Source organism: Brassica oleracea, chromosome C8 (genome assembly GCF_000695525.1).
Source record: "Brassica oleracea var. oleracea cultivar TO1000 chromosome C8, BOL, whole genome shotgun sequence".
Lineage (NCBI taxonomy): Eukaryota > Viridiplantae > Streptophyta > Magnoliopsida > Brassicales > Brassicaceae > Brassica > Brassica oleracea.
The window spans coordinates 38,388,862-38,406,302 of record NC_027755.1 but is presented as its reverse complement, the minus strand read 5'-3'; the positions used below and the strand labels follow the sequence as shown (position 1 = coordinate 38,406,302).

Genomic DNA, 17,441 nt, shown 5'->3' with positions numbered 1-17,441 from the left:
ACTGAGTCTTCTACTCCTTCGGGCATGGAGGTATCTCTTTCTAACACTCTCCTCGCTGATCCAGTTAATCCAAACGAGGATGATCCTCATTCACTTGCAACAATCTCGATACTTGAGAACATGTGTATGTTTCCAACAGTTATTTGCATCAACGACCTTATAGAGTCTCCGATCTTGGAGTCTGCTCAAAAATTATCATCAGTCACCACTCCTATTGCTGACACAATTTCTACGGTCCAAATGGATGGTAATAGAACAGCTGAGCCTGACTTTGGCTCTAACAAATTTGCTTTATTGTTCAGTGCGGAGGAAGAAGAAGATTCATCAGATTTGGAAAAAGATTCGGAATCGATGGATCTCATGACACCTCCGGGCAAAATAATCCTTCGAAAAAGACCAGTTAAACCCTCAACAAAGGCTAAGGAGATGCATTGGCATTCAACAAGTCGCGTACGGGGAAACAGAGGACGTGGGAACCGTGGTTAGAGTTGTTCTGCTGCGAACTCATTATCAATTAGAGATTGATCTGATTGTTTCTGGTTCATATCATGTTTCCTTTATTTTGTAAAAACATTTAAAAAACTGTACGACTTCGGCCGTAGCTTTAATAATAATATGGTTTAAAAAAAAAATTAATTCACTAAAAACAAGGAACACGAACCCCCAAATCCAAAAAAAATTTAACTTTCGAAGAAAAGCAACCAAACAGTGATCCATTCAGATTCTTATGAAAAAAAAGATTCTGGTTCCAAATAAAACTGAAACTACTACTTCTGCTGTAATTGTTTATGGTTTGATAATACCTTTTGATTTACCCTTTCTTTTTTTTTTGTCAATGACCTTTTGATTTACCAATGTTGTAAAAAAAGGTCCATGCATAATCACAACTCACTAGTAGTCTAGTATTCAGCATAATGAATAAGAAAATCCAAATTTGAGTAATCATTTTCTCACTGAAGATTTTTCTTTAATTATTTGCTAACCTTAATGGTGAATGCGTAAAAGTATAGCATGAATATTTCGTTTACTACATTACAGTTTTTAATAAAAGTGATGATATTAAAGCGGCCCATTTTTTTATTTTATATCAAGGCCGGCCCAGTTGACTAAATAATAATACAGAAAATACAATCCAAATGTCACAGTCACTTTATACACTCTTTTGCTTTCTTCATCAGACTTTGGCTATCTCAAAAACATTACAGATTCATATTTCTTTCCACAAAAGTCTCGATCTTCTTTATTGACATCATCCTTAATCCCTCTTTTGGTTTAAAGGTTTTGTATATAACAACACTACTCTCTCCTCTGCGAAATCAACACAAAAGATGGATCACGATCTCGAGATCTTCCCCTTACTCTCCTACGCCCTCCACCACTCCGATCCCGCTTCACACGCGCCACCGTCTCTCTCCATCCAACACTCCCTCGCCAATCGCTACCCTCTTCTCACAAACCCCCACGTCATCTCCACCCTGATCGAATCGATCCCCAGCACAATCACACAGACCCTCCACGTCTTCGCCTCGCTAGGCCCTCGCCCCGATCCTTCGTCCGTCTCCTCCGCTCGAGCCAAGATCGCTCAGATCCGAGAAACTGATCCATCCTCGTTGTCTCCCGAGGATGCTGCCAAGGAGGAGCAGATCTACGCTACGGTTGTGAAGTTGGAGGAAGTTCACGAAGGGTAACTAACTATTAGATTAGTGTATACCGGTTTATTATGGTTAAGAGATAACCAACTGGTTTAGAACATTGTAACAAACTTTAATTAATAATACATTGATTATACTCTGTTCAAATAGGTACGAGAAGCAGCTTAGGGATTTGGAGGAGAAGCTGAGTGAGGTTTATGCCTCGGCGGTTGAGTCGTTGGACGGTGGCGATGAAGTGAACGAGGAGGTTCTTGAGATTCTCAATGGTGGAGGAGTTGAGAGGATTGATCTCTCTGATCGTCGGCTTAAGCTTCTCCCTGAAGCTTTAGGGAATAACGTCTCTTTGGTTTCTTTGAATCTCTCTCGCAACGATCTCAAGGTAAAGCACCAATCTTTGGATAGATACTGTTTGCTCGAACGATGTAAGATTAGTTTTGCTCTGTAAAGCACGAAACTTGAATCGTTCCTACATGAATGTTTGTTTGTTCGTGGATACTGTAAAGTATGAAACTTTCGATAGATACTGTTTGCTCGAACAATGTTGCTTAGTTTTGTTTAGTAAAGCACGAAACTTTCGATGCCTAGGTTTTGGATTTAGCTATATGAATCTTGCTTCATGTGAACAATGAACTAAACATGACGAGATCTTGATCATTTGCAGTTACTACCTGATACAATCTCAGGGCTTGAGAAGCTAGAGGAGCTTGATGTATCTTCAAACCTTCTCGAGTCTCTTCCCGACTCTTTCGGACTGTTACTTAACCTGAGGGTCTTAAACGTATCCGGGAACAAGCTAACTTATCTCCCGGAGAGCATAACTCAGTGCAGGTTTTGTGATTATAATACGTTTTGTTTCCTTTAGTCTGATGCTGAAGAGGGTTGTTTTTCTTTTGTAATTAGGTCACTAGTGGAGTTAGACGCGAGCTTCAACAACTTGGCTTCTCTCCCTGCAAACATTGGATACGGGTTACTCAACCTGGAAAGGCTATCAATCCATCTGAACAAACTCCGTTTCTTCCCTAACTCCATATGCGAGATGCGGTCTCTAAGGTATCTAGACGCGCACATGAACGAGATCCACGGCCTTCCGATCGCTATAGGGAGACTCACGAGCCTCGAAGTCTTGAACTTGAGCAGCAACTTCAGCGACTTGACTGAGCTACCCGACACCATCTCTGATTTAGCTAACCTCAAGGAGCTGGACGTCAGCAACAACCAGATCAGAGTCTTGCCGGACTCGTTTTTCAGGTTGGAGAAGCTGGAGAAGCTGAACTTGGACCAGAACCCGTTGGAGTTCCCTCCGCAAGAGATGGTTAACCAAGGCGCTGAAGGTGTGAGAGAGTATATGAGGAAGAGATGGGAAGAGATGGTTGAGGAAGAGCAAATGAGGAGTGTGATTGAAGCTGAGAAGCAACAAGGTGGAGTAACGGGTTGGCTTTCTTGGGGAAGCTCCATTGTTAGTAATCTTCTTTCTGGTGGTACTCAGAGTGGTGGAGCTAACAAGCCTAAAGAAGACTCGTATATGGATCAACTGCTCTAAAATTTCTTTGTTGTGTACGTGAATGTCTTTGATAACTCTTTCTGGTTATACCTTTTGACTTTTTTTTTGTAGAAAGAGTTCATAGTTTAAGTCAAGACGGTATACTGTCATATTCTATATGCAAATTGGCCCTCAGTAATCGTTCTTAGAGCATGATTATCCGGGGTCTTTAGTGGGTTTCTTAGTGCGTGGACCCCTACAAAACTCTTAAAGATCGGTTACAAAAACTACTAATTAAAAACCGATCTTAGTGAGTTTTTTACACTGTTCGTGGGCCCCACTGACACGTGGCGGTCCGCGATTGGTTTGCTTTTCAAATTTTTTTTTTTTAACAACTAAAAAACCCATTGTGGGTTTCTTAGGGATAATCATGGCATAGGCCCGTTGTTATTGAAGAGTTTTTTTTTTATTTTAGTCCAATCAAATGTCGGATGACAAAAAAAATTTGAAAACAAAATTAAATTATTGTTATGAAAGTAAGAAAGGGAGGCATCAAAATATAAAAGATGCGGGGTCCGCTGTACTATTCTACTTTTTACCTAATATATAAACGATTTCGATCATTTGAAAATCATCCCTCCCACTTCTCTTCTCCCTTAATAATAAACTCTTTCTATCAGTGTTATTTATTTCTACGGATATAAAATTCCGCTCCTATTTAAACTCCCGCGATACAATAAAATTTCGGTTCTTTTCATAACACGTTATCACCACGATCGTTCTCTAATTTGGTAAAATTTATTTGTATCATTTATATTCTACTATAATGGTCGGTATACTGCTCCTACTATTATTTATATCATGTTAAAATGGCCGGAATACCGCCTATATTATTTATTAATAATTTAATTAATTTATTGGTCGGCCGACCCGCTTTATATTCTGTTTATTGTTAATTGGTCGGCCGAGCCGCCATATAATTTATTTATTACTTTGCATTGACCGGCTGAGCCGTCGCATGATTTGTTGCCATAATTTTTACTTTTATTAATTTTTATGAAATTATATAGATTTGATTGAATGTTTAATACGATATTTTCATACTGATTTTTGGTGCACTCGATTTAATCCCAACGGTCACAAAGAAAAATTTCAAAATTTTTTCCCTTTTCAAACGGCTATGAACAGTGTTTTTCATCACTCATTTACTTCATCCAAAACATTTCATATTCTCTTAAATATTTTCAAATCGCTTCATTCCGATTTTTCATTGCAAGAAAGATGATTCGCATATTTTTGGTCTTGTGTGCAATTTTTATTTTTGCTTCTATGTACGGTATTTTTATTGGAGAATTTGCTCCTAGAGAATTTACGCTTAATGTCGTTTACTTTTCTATGTGTTGGTTCTCCTTGTAATTGCGTGTATTATTAATATAAATGGTTCGTTTTAATATTACGAAATTTTAATAAAATACATTATTTTGTGTTTTAGAAATACAAATGGCAAACATCGATAAACTCCAGTTTCTGGCTGTGAAAATAACTGGCGAAAATTACGTCGAATGGGTCACAAACGTGAAACCATATCTGGTGATGAAAAAGATTACCGAAACAATTATAATCGGTAACAAATCGCCACCCGAGCATATAGCCGAACCGATAATCTTCATGAAGAAGGATTTAGATGAAAATCTAACGCACGACTATGCAAGCGTCGAGGACCCAGCTGGACTGTGACAAGCTTTAAAAGAAAGGTTCGATAACCAGAGACAAATTAACCTCCCTCACGCTCTAGAAGAGTGGAAAAATCTGAGGTTCCAAGATTTTCAAAAGGTTGGGGTGATATCTTGCATATTTGCATTGTTCTATCCATTCATCCATGAGCATTTTTATCATATAGATTATGATTTAGCCATGTCTATGTTGCATTTTGCATTCATTGTCCTTATTAGGTGCTGGAGTGTGCCATGGAGTGATTTGAGATGTTTGGGAGCATTGTGATCCAAAAGAGGGTGAAAGATGAGCATGGATGGAGCCTTTAGAGAAATCTTCTGTTGCTAAGATTTTGTGGAGACACAGAAAATTGAGTTAGCTTTCTAATGGAAGTGGTTTCAAGTCATTTGAAGATGTAATAAAGGAGTTATGACCAATTTACTAGAGGCATATCCACCCTGTTCGAGCATCCTGGAGCGCCCTCTCAGAGCGACCTACCGAGGTCGCTCCCAGCCAGAGCGACCAGTCCAGAGCGACTACCTCAAGTCACTCCCAGCCAGAGCGACCAGCTCAAGTCACTCGCATTTTGACGCGGCGAGACACGAAAAAACGCGTCGGGAGCGACCTCCTGGAGCGACTATGCTAGGTCACTTCGCGTGTTTTGCTTGGATGATTTTTATGTTATTTCAGGGGCCTTTTTGTCATTTGTTTTGATGTTTTACACTTTCTAAACCTAAGTTAAGTACTTTTGTAAGCAATTGGAGGCAGGAGAATCTCTTTTGGGGAGAAAAGAACGAGTGAAAACTTCTTTTGATTCAGATTTCATTGCTTTCATCTTGTGTTCTTGTTGATTTCTTATCTATTTCTCTACATGATTAATCTGAAATCCAATATGGGTTTAAGAGGAATCATGGAGATTAGTGAGTAATCACCTTTTGAATTCATGGGTTAGGGAGATTAAGGGTGATTAGGTTAGTTCTAGGATGTTTTAGTGTAGATCATTCTTGTTCCTTGCTAGTAGAGTATTCATTATGCATCTTCTGAGTTGGCCACTCAAAAGTTGATCAATAGACATTTCCCACCCAAAAGGTGTTTGATGAAATGCCTGAGACAACTCTACTAAGCTTTTAGTATACTTTGCCAAAGACATTTGTTGTTAAAGATGCTAAGATAGCTAATAGACTTGTTAGTAATGATTGCTTTCATATTATTCAACCAAAGACATTTGATGTTTGAGATATGTTAGCAAATGAGCATTCATCTAGACATAGAGCTTGCTTAGAATTGTGTCTAGGCTTAAGGTTGATAGTTTGATTGATCATTTGCCATCCTTAGTTCGATACTTGATCACCCAAGGTCTAATCCCTATGCCCATGAGTTCTCTTTTCCCTTAGTCAAGAAAATATCATTCTGTTATTGCTTTCTAGCATTAGTAGTAGTTTAAAACCCATCTAAATCATTGGTTGCACTTAGATTAAGTGAGTACTTGCATTCTCAGTGCTTTGATATCCCTCAGAACTGGTTCGACATTCACTATACTACAACATTTGTCTTACGAGCCTTGAAAACTCCTAATATCATGGGGATTACAATTCCGCTGTCCTGAGGATAGTTGCACTCCTGAAGTATTGTGGTAATCCTATCTCTGAGGCAGAAATGATGAATAAAACATATAACACTTTCCACAAACAGCTTCACTTCTTACCCGAAATTTACAGAAAATGCGGGTACACGAGATTTTCTGAATTGATGGTTGCGCTCATGTTGGCTGAAAAGAACAATGAGCTCTTGATCAAAAACCACAATTCCCGACCTACGGGACCCAGAACATTTCCTGAAGTGAATGCTACAGCGATAGAAAATTCGGAAAGGAGAAACCAGACCAACCGCGGTTATGGTCGCCGTTTCAATAATAAACGTGGAAAAACTTACAATCCCAAATGGAAGGGATCTAACAAATGGTTTAGAACCGAACAAGTTTCCAAGGGTATAGAAACTCACGAGGATACCACCCAGAAGCGTGGGACAGTGTGTTACAAATGTGGATGTAAAGGACATTGGTCTCGTACCTGTCGTACTCCTCCACATCTCTGTAAGTTATATCAAGAATCCACGAAAGGCAAAGCTAAAGAAGTGAACCTCACTGAAAACTTTGAAGGGACATCGTACCACGATGCCTCCGACTTCACAAATGAGCTGGACTAGATTACTCCTGAAGAGAGCCAAAATGCGTATAATAAGACTATTGAATAGTTTTCAGTATTGTCATGTGTAATTATTATATTTCCTGTTTTAAACAAATAATGATGTTTTTAACGTCACCTTAATGTATAATTATTGTGTGTTTCCTTATATGATTATTATATGAATGAATTTTATTCTTTCTTTTATTAATATTTATGACAATTTCAGAAATGGATCAAAATGCTAATGGAGCAAAATCCATGAAACGGATTCGTGAAATATGCATACCAGATAGTGGAACAACGCACACTATTCTGAGACAAAAGAGATATTTCTCTGATATAAAACCGACAAGAATTATCGTCAATACAATATCAGGTCCTGCAAACGTGATTGAAGGAACTGGTAAAGCAAACTTTAAGTTGCCGAATGGAACAAAATTTTCCATAAATAATGCTATATATTCTCCAAGTTCTAAAAGGAATTTGTTGAGTTTTAAAGACATATATCTTCACGGATATGATACTCAGTCTGCAACTGAGTATGGAAAGAAATACATGTATGTAACTTCTGAGAAATGTGGCAGAGTTTCTGTGAGATTCCTCTCACTAACGAAGGGTTTAGCTTGTTACCTTGTTGCCGCCATTGCTTAAGAACCATGCTGTTCTTTGAACCGTAGTGAGAGAGAATATACGTTGCATGTTGCCGAAGACTATGAATCATCATGATGCTCGAGAAAAGTCGTTCACATCGTTCCATCCATTCATGAAGCTTTGTACCGTCAAATTTAGGGAAATCTGGAGGTTCTGGGGGCTTTCTATGTGCTTGGGTATGTAGATCTAATAATGGTTGATGATTTCACATCTTCTCAACCTGTTTGTTAGCATCGATCTCTGTTCTCGTGTACATCATGAGAGGTTCGAAGCTCAAAAGCTCTTCTTCCGTTTTCTTCGTCGTTACAAGTTCGTCTCCCATTGCTCGGGTTAGACGTTAGGTTTAAGATCCTTTGGTGAACAGTATTCACCGGTGAACAGTGTCCCGATCTGAACAATGATCTTAAGAACCTAAAGCTCTGATACCAAATATAAAATCTTGAATTGTATAAAACTCAATGATAAGAATAACTCTCTTATTAATCTTAGGGAAAACTCACTCAAAAACCTAAAGCTCTCACACAATCACAAAACTCATAAGTTATACCACACATTGGTATCTTCTTATATAGAGATTAGATTTCTCCTAAACTCTATGAACTTAAGATATTTCATATTTTATTTTCCTAATCCTTTTACAAAACCATAATTCGGTAGGATTAGATCTTTAACTTATATCTTAAGATTCATTTTCTTTCAAGCTTAATCCAACAAAATTTGCTCTTCGATCTTCATTAGTAACAAAAAAACGATCCACAATTGTTTATTTAAATTTAGTATTGAAATCCAAACTAAATTCACTATAGATAAGGCAAAATAAATTATAGTTTTGAAAATTACCATATAGCTAGGGCATCCAAAGCGAGTTCAGGGTTTTTGAGAAGTCCTGCGAGGAGAACAAGAATCTGAGCATACCAAGCCTCAAGGCAGAGCAAAGCCGCTGATAACCGGAAAAAGTCCCAGAAGCCGTCAAAAGCTTTCCAGCTAAACCCAACCCACGTCCGGCGACATCTAGGGCTCATCTTAATATACATGATCTGAGCAATGACAATGATCCACCACGAGAGACTGTGAATCAAGGAGAGACCAACCAAGCCCCACTCGAGCTTAAAGACGGCGAGCCATGAGAGGAGTAAGTGGAGGACGAGCGTGGTGGCTGGGATGTAAGCGCTAGGCGTGACGATGCTCTGTGACTGGATGAATTTTTTTATAGGGAAGTTACATGCGTCAGCGAAGATCATAGGGATCATACCGTAGACAAAGATGGAAGCCGTTTATGCCACGTCAGCTGGCTCGCCGAGTAAAGTGAGGAGAGGTGTAGAGAAGATGAAGAGTAACGTCACCGGAAGTCCGGTGAGGAGTAAAACCACGGTGGATCTCTGTAAGTAGACGCCGAGCATGTCGCATCTGTGAGCTCCGTGGGCTTGCCCACATAATGTCTCCACTGCACTTTCCATTCCAAGCTATGTTACCAGCAAGCAAACGAAAAATGTTGAATAATATTTTCTTCAAAAGTTGTTTCATAAACATATATTTCTGTTTGTATAAATTTTGTACTATATAGTAATAGTAAATTGTAGCTATAAAGAAATTAATTGTGTTTATGGAATTGCTATTGGTTTACTTTATCGAAAACTGATAATCACAAAACAAATGCATTAATTTGTGATACAAATATAAAACATTATTAAAATTCATCTTTGTTAGATGAAGTAGTATTTCATTTTAGATTTGATTTTTGTTAGAGAGAAAATGTGAATAGTACCATGAGACCGAAAGTGAACAACAGCTGTTTCCTAGAGAAGCTGCGGCCAGTTGCATACTTCCCATCCGACCGGCAAAGATACGAGTGAGCATGGACATGCCATTGTTGATCACGTAGACGAAGAGAACCGGAGCTGCAAGGTGGAATAGAAACTTGATCTCTATCAACGCCGCCAAGTAAACTCGCCGGTAATAAGGCAAGTGTGGGTCTTAAACATCATCTAAGTAAAGGTTGCTGCATGTTTTTCACGGCGGATACGACTTCCGAACCCATATATAAGAGCATGATTAACCCATAACCACCATTAAAGTCTCTTTGTAATTATTTTAGTAATTAAATGTTGATAAGAACTTTAGTCAAGGAAAGGGGGTTGTGATCAAGGAAAGAAACTATTCCAAAGAAACATTGTTTGAGGAACGCCTCCTACTCGAGAAGGAGAAATATCTTGAAGATTTCTCGAGCACCAATACATGACGACAGCCTGATAAGTGCTGACGTGAGCGCAAAATAGTCCAACAATGATCGCTTTCCTCTTCTTTCGAAATGTTAATGCTTCGGAGTAGGGGTGGACAAAAAAACTGAACCGAACAAAGTTAAACCGAACCAACCGAACCGAAACCGATTCAAACCGAACAAATTATATTTCGGTTGAATATTTTCCCAACCCGAATGGTTCGGTTTTAAACCGAACCGAACTGAGAAACCGATGTGTTTTGTAATTATTTAAATTAAAAATATTAATAATACTAACATACTAAAATTCTAATACTAAACCACATATTTTCTATTTTTTATTGATTAACATATATTTTTCTGACCTAATATATAACTATCAAACTACTTGCTTTAAAATATTTCATTTATTGGAGGCTTTTTAATTTTAGTGATGTTAGTTTTTTTATTTTAGTTAATTTTCATTTGTTTTAATTTTTATATATACTTTGTGATTTTTTAAAGGTTTTTGTTTGAGTTTTATATTGAATTTAGTTCACATAGTTTATGTTTACATAATTTATGTTGTAAAACATAATTTCCTTTAGGAAAAATCTAATTAAACTGATCCAAAAAATAAACCGAATCAAATACAAATCAAACCAAATACAAACTGAACCGAATATAAATCAAACCGAATGTAAACCGAACCGAACACAAACCGAACCAAACAAACTATGGTTTACATTAGTTAAAAAAAATATTAGAACCGAACTGACTAAACCGAATCGAACCGTGAAAATAACCGAAGTGCCCACCCCTGGCTTGGAGGAAGGATATCGATGAGTGGGCCTAGTCCAGGCCTAAGTTAAACTGCAGACCCAACGAGCAGGACGGTTACGGCCCAAAACCAGAATAACAATTAAAGTCGAGACTCTCTATAAAGACCAAAAAAAATTCAAAATATCTTTATCGCCCTCTCGAAGAAAAAACCTAGCGCAGCAGTCTGTCGCCATGGACGCATCCGTGATCAAAGTAATTATTCTTATCATCGCTTTCGGTTTCTCGAATTAGTTGTCTGATTAGATCTTATTTACTTTAGGGTGTGGAAGGTCTGGAATTGAACGGTAGTGATGCAGCGATTCGAAAGAGCAGGTTCGTTTCTTTTCTTTTTTTTGTTTGAGATTTGTATATCTAATTAGATGGATCATGTGTTATTGTGTCTCACGGTAATTAATTAATTAATATCCTTTTGCAATAATAAAGCAGCATTAGAAGGATTGCGGTTGAGGGATACGATAGTTCCTCTCGTAAGGATGTTGTTGAAGAGGGCCTGAGAAAACACTTCGCATCACGTGGAATAAAGCTAATACATGCTTTTGCTCACGAACTCGACTTCAATCGTACTATTCTCTGCAGGTTTGTGACTTCTTCCTCCTCCAGCTTGATCGTCTATAATAATCTTTGTGTGTTACAGATGCGGATTAATCTACGTTAACGAAGAAGATGAAGAAAAGGCGTTGACGTTTGATGGAAGTGACATGGGAGGACGTATTTTACGATTTACGGCTTACCCTTTTGACAGCAATCGCCTTGACCATTTCTTTGCTACTCCCGAAGCACAAGACAAATACCGACAGCGCGTGTAAATTGATTTTTTTAATTTTATTTTTTCCTTTCTTATTTATTAACCTGTTTGTTCTTGTCCTAATATGATGTCCTGCTATTTTAGATTGAATGTTACAGGATTTGATACTTCCCTTGCTGAGGATGAGGTCGAGGAGATGGCACGTGGGGTTTTCCCTGGATCCTATTGTTCTGTTTTGGAGGAAGTGGTTTTCGTTCATCTCCGTGGAAAAGATGCTGTTGAAAAGGCTCTGATACTTAGCGGACGTTCTGCGGGAGGCTTTAATCTTGTTGTTAATGCTGTCCTCCCACTAAGAAAGGATAGCGGCGGTGGCGTCTCTCTCGCACGTACGTTACATTCTTCATTCTTTTTTTTTTTGTGTGTAAAACCGTTCATTCATTTGTATGTTTCTTTCAGGTATTTTGGCTATGGCTGAGAGAACTGAAGCAATTAGGTTGGCTAAGGGTAAGAGAACTAAAGCAGCTAGGTTGGCTAAGGCTGAGAGAGCTAAAGCAGCTAGGTTGGCTATGGCTGAGAAAGATAAAGCAATTCTATCTGAGGGAAATCAGAAGTCGATCATGACTACCGACTAGAAATCTCTCTCTCTCTCTCTCTCTCTCTCTCTCTCTCTCTCTCTCTCTCTCTCGTAAGGAAAGAGTAACAACTAGTAACGAGAGTTGCATGGTCAATAGAGACACTCTTGAGTTTTATATTGGAAACTCTCTGAAATCATATGATCTTAGATTTAGAATCTCTTATATTTTCTGAAATCATATCATTTAGTTAATTTATGCATCTTTCCTCAGTAAAGACTTAAGACCAGGATTATCGGGAGTTTTAGGAGGGGTTTTTAGGTGGGGGGGACCACAGGAAAGGGGGAAAATCGGTCACGGGGAAGGCAAAATAAGAATCGAAGTTTGGTGAGTTTTTTAACTGTTTGCGGGCCCCACCGACACGTGGTGGCCCGCAATTAGTTTATCTATTAAAAAAAAAAAAAAAAAAAAAAAAAAGGATAAGGATCGCATAAGAAACGCATAGCGTTAATCATGCTCTAAGGTTATCATATCTACGTTCCACAAAATTAAATATTTATCCAAGTCCTCGGCTCCCTTGTCCACCCTAAGCCAGTTGATCATGCCAAGCTATCTCATTCTTAAAAGTTAACATTTACCTTATCATACACAAGACTCTCTGTTCTTGCACTTGGTCTGTGAGTTTCTTCCATAGCGAGTAAAATGCCTAACAGGGTTTGAAAATCATATCTCTTACTCCCAACAGTGCGTTGCCCAAAATGAAAAGGGAGGGCGTGGAGATAGAACCGAAGGCAGTACGAATCCCAGTCAGAGATATTACTAATCAGAGTTAGATGATCACGAACACATGTGATATGTTTGGGTATATCAGGGTTTGGTTTCAGACACTGAAACTTAAATTTAATGTACAAAGCATGATCTTGACAATAAGCTAGATTAACTGTTTGTCTCAACAGTGAAGAGTCTGAAGCTAAGCTTTGAAGAAAGATGGTATACCAACGCCATAAAAATGGTTCTTTTGTTGTTTTTATTCACACTGTTCTGCACCGTATGGCAACATGAAAAAGAGCAGCTAATGTATATAGTAATAATATTGTTTACTTCCATAGTTAAAACTGAAAATAAAAGAAACGTAAAGCAATAGGAATAAGACAGCTTGCATCTGAGTTTCTTTACTGTCAGAAAGAATCTCTTCGTAGAGAGATGTACCTCACCAGTTCTCACTCCCCTTTTACTTTTTGCATTTAATTTCGTTAATACAACGGTGAGAGACTATGTTAGAGCTAACCACTAATGGTGGCTTAAAACTCGAGCAAACGTATGAAACAGGTGAATTCCTGCAAGAAATAGAAGGCAAGACCTTTAGAATCGGTTAGACTTTGAGACTGGGTTTAAAACCTTTCGGGGTTGGGATGACTGGGACCTGTAGATGGCCAAGAGCGTGCTGAGCACGTTTTTTAGCCACGGAAGCTTCAAAATCAAAGTACATGTGTCATCATCACAAAACAACACTCAACTACTTCTCAAAAGAGATGTATGCATGCATGCTTTGTTAGAAAACTACAAGTAGAAGAACTACAGGGGTTCGTTTTTCAAAAATAGGTCTAAAAAAGAATTTTGGAGAAAGACCAATGTCTTCATTGCAAATTAAAAAAAAGTTAGTCCAAAAGCGAAAACAAAACTAAACTCCTTGATTTCCAGAGTCAGAGATGTAAATCGTCGACGGGTGGTAAAGATGTACGAATCGGCGAACGTCTCTGACGACGCAGATCGTACGGCTTTCCGGGCGAGCAGAGAAACAATACAAACTTTACTACGAACAAGACTCAAAGTTCTCGAGAAAGTAAGCACCTTTTTGTTTTAAAATCTCCTCCCATTCATCACTTCCATTGTTGAATCCCTTCCTCTTATTATTCACTTCAAACTTCGCAGGAAGAAGCTACCTAAACCGGTCGATTTGTCATCGGTTCTCGATTTCAATTCAATTTCACAAGATTTCAACAAGACCACCCCACGGAATTAGGGTTGCAGAGTCTGATTCCTCTGTTTTCTGCATCGAGAATCGTCCTGGTAAAGTCAAAATTATGATCCAATAGAGTCAGGTTTTTGTAATTTTTGATTGTGGGTATGAAGATTTTCAATGAAAGGTTGAAACTTAGCAGTACAAATGGATCAGAGAGAGCTTGACCAGTTTTCCTCAGCCTCCGAATAGGACAAACCACAATGCTATTTATGGTCCCGTTGCTGATTTGTTTGATTCAGCTAAAGCAAACAAGGTGTTGGTTCAGGCCGAAATGCAGATATCTTCATTTATAGCTACAAGCCGAAAGAAAACATATTCATTAATAAAGTAGTTTAGGAAAAAAAACAAAAAAAAAAACAAAAAAAATTGTAGAACAAACCCGTAGTCAAATCTACATTTGTTGGCACCCAGATACCGTACCTGTTCGTCGATGAGTAGCATCTCCAGGCCGATAAGCGTCTTATTTTTAGTGACGTGGCAGTCTACAGACTCAGCATATTGGTCTTTTAGTATTGTGATTCTTGGTTTTGGTTAATATTAGGATTCGTTTGTAATAGACTATTACTAATAGTTAAGGTTTTTTCTTATTTCTTTCTTTATTTTGTGCGGTTGTTCTGAATTTTGTATAATCAATTTTTTTTTTCTAATTTGAAGAATGTATTTATAGTTGAAAACATCTACGATGGTTGTAACAATTTGTGTTTTGTATTTGTTATATATTGATTGTCAAAAATGAAAACAAAATAAGGCCATATCTTTCAACTTTGAATAGAACTCAACCAAAACAGTGACTCTTACTTTTTGGGTGAATCAATGAATTTTACTCACTAGAGAAGCATAAGTCCGTAGAATTTTGTTTTGGCTTCACAGATTATGTTAACATGAATAAAGACAACCGATCACTTTTCTTCTACTTCGCCGAAGCCTTGCTTGAGCTTCAACTAATGATGCAGAAATCATCTAAAATTTAAGTTATAAGTAAGATTACTAGATTTTGAAGCGCGAGATAATTTTCGATAAAAACTGTATATAATTATATTTTTTCTTTATTAAAATAGATCTAGACATAAAATATGTAACTTGAAATGCGAAGCGAACCAAAAAAAATTATAATTTGTATTCGGTCTTAATGTACAGGAATATCAAAGTGGATCTTGTAAAATAGTAAAAAACATATCTGAATCTGATGTGTTGTTAGCCGAATCTAAACGAATTATACCCAAAAACACACACAAAAAAATTCCAGAAAAAATTTGAAACTGATATGAATGTTTAAAATAATCACAAATATAAATATTTAAACATAAATATGTTTTTGAAATGATATCTAAAAATAAATTTTAAATAAGTAACTAAAATAAATTGAGGGAAATTTTACTTCTACACTTTTTTTGGTACCACATTTCAAGTATACTACTAGTACGAAGATATTTTCATAAATACACTTTTCATTAATGACCAAAAGACCATACTAGGCCTAACCATATATCTCTCGCGATCCTCTTTTCTTCCTCTCTCTCTCGCGATCTTTTTTCTTCCTCTCTGCCTCCGATTCACCGGAGATCCACCGTCTCTCTCTCATTCCACCGGTTCTCTGCGGTTCACACTGGTATGCATCTAATTTCTCCTTTTTTTTGTTTGTGTCGATTAATTTTGCGAAATTTCGATTTTGTGGTTACTCTAGTCGAAAAATCAAACAAGGCTGCTTTAGACTTCTAATCTGTACATGTCGATCTAAGAAAAACAGTTTTGATTGTGAAAACATTTGAGTTTTTGACAACTTAAGACCCTTTATAACCCTTTGTAAATCTAAGTTATTTAGTAATGTAATTTATATGTTCAGTTCCTGAGAAGCTGTGTTCAAGCTTATATGAGAGCCACAACCCTGCCAGCACACATTTGCTTCGATATACAATGGTAATCACCATTTTCATCATTGACTCTTGTTTTTCTCTTAAATCTTATTGAACAATCATTGACATTTTTTTTTGTTTCTTCTTGTGTCTTAAACTGCAGAATCTGTTCCCTTTAGCAAACTAATCTCCTCTGATTCCTTGATTGCGAAACCTCTGTTTCTCAGTTGTTGATTTTGTTCCCTTTACTTTTTTACTTGCTCTCTCTCTCACATACAAAGACCATAGCTTTTCCACAAGTTTTGTGGCAGAAAATTTTCAGGCTTTCTATATCAGATTTTGAGTGTTTGGTTACTTTAACAGCCTGCTTGTGCTGATGGATCTGGAAACTGAAAATCGAATAGCTTCGGTTCTGTTGAGAGAAGCAGCAGAGTTGAGGAGACAAGCTGAAAAAGATGGTGCCTGAGCTTATATCGAGAAGCCTAATGTAAGGCATCGACCTAACTCGAGGTTTCTCACAGCAACTGTCCTTGGTGTTCAACAATGTAATGCTTTTCTTTCCACCCTTTACTTATTTTCGTTTTACAAAAGTTAAGATTGAAAAGGATAAGCCTTTGCATTCAAGAAGAATGGGGAGTGTTGGAGAAGTCTCCGGCCGGAGGCGGCTTTAAATGTGGATCAGACGATCTTCGTGGCTGTGGCGGAAGACGTGGAGAGGAGCAAAACGACGGTGTTATGGGCGGCAAGAAACTTCTCCATCAAGAAGATTTGCTTGCTTTACGTCCATCGTCTTGCTCGGCCTGCCTCCTGCAGTGAGAATCTTCTGCTTCTCTTTCTCTCTGACTTAACTGTTTTGTGGTGAATTATAGAATATTTCTGGATGTTGAATTGTTCTTGAGTGTAGATTTGCTCATGAATCAATGATTGAACCTTGCCGAGTCTATAGATATATCCTTTAGTTGATTGTGGATGATGTTAATGATGTACCTCTGTTTGCTAAGAAAATCTGAGAAATGATATAATTGTTGTATAAAGAAGAGGCAGAGAAACCATATCAAATTATATCATCATAATAAAATCCTTATAAGGCTTTATAAAGATAATAAATAATTTATAAATGTTTATAAATCATTTATGAAAATTTAGAAATCATTTATAACCCTTTATCAATAGTTTATATATATATTCCTATAAATAATTTATAAACCGTTATAAAATCACTTATAAGAATATACCAAATATTTATAAGGTTTTATAAAATCATTTATAAATATTTAGAAAGGTAATTTCATTTGTAAAGTCTTAAAAATCATTTATATGAATATATAGAAACTTTTTATATGAATATATAAACTTTTTATATGAATATTTAGAAACTTTTTATAAGGGTCTATAAATCATTTATAAGAATTTGTAGAATATCAAAAGGTAATTATTTTATGAAGTCTTATAACATTTTATAGAGGCTTATAAATCTGTATATAAGGGTTTATAAAAATATTATAAGAGTTTAATAATCTTCATAG

At 37.1% G+C, this 17,441-nt stretch overlaps 2 protein-coding genes and 1 pseudogene across 4 annotated transcripts; 2 read left to right on the top strand and 1 right to left on the bottom strand.

Annotated features, from left to right (window-relative positions):
* Positions 1-1,150: 1,150 nt before the first annotated feature.
* LOC106308442 (plant intracellular Ras-group-related LRR protein 3) lies at positions 1,151-3,340 on the top strand. Its single transcript, XM_013745603.1, has 4 exons — positions 1,151-1,684; positions 1,803-2,031; positions 2,314-2,480; positions 2,553-3,340. The coding sequence occupies exons 1-4, from the start codon at positions 1,329-1,331 to the stop codon at positions 3,190-3,192; spliced, it is 1,392 nt and encodes a 463-aa protein (XP_013601057.1). The 5' UTR covers positions 1,151-1,328; the 3' UTR covers positions 3,193-3,340.
* A 5,178-nt stretch (positions 3,341-8,518) lies between these two features.
* On the bottom strand, positions 8,519-9,720 carry LOC106309353 (annotated as a pseudogene).
* Positions 9,721-10,856: 1,136 nt separating this feature from the next.
* LOC106308447 lies at positions 10,857-12,134 on the top strand. 3 transcript variants are annotated; one of them, XM_013745612.1, is made up of 6 exons: positions 10,857-10,914; positions 10,982-11,034; positions 11,149-11,298; positions 11,357-11,524; positions 11,612-11,853; positions 11,924-12,134. In XM_013745612.1, exons 1-6 carry the CDS (start codon positions 10,894-10,896, stop codon positions 12,097-12,099), a joined length of 810 nt encoding a protein of 269 aa, XP_013601066.1. In that variant the 5' UTR covers positions 10,857-10,893; the 3' UTR covers positions 12,100-12,134. The 3 variants fall into 3 exon arrangements, with proteins under 3 accessions (XP_013601066.1, XP_013601065.1, XP_013601067.1); XM_013745611.1 differs by having other exon boundaries at positions 10,863-10,914; positions 11,146-11,298; XM_013745613.1 differs by lacking the exon at positions 11,149-11,298 and having other exon boundaries at positions 10,863-10,914.
* Positions 12,135-17,441: the final 5,307 nt, after the last annotated feature.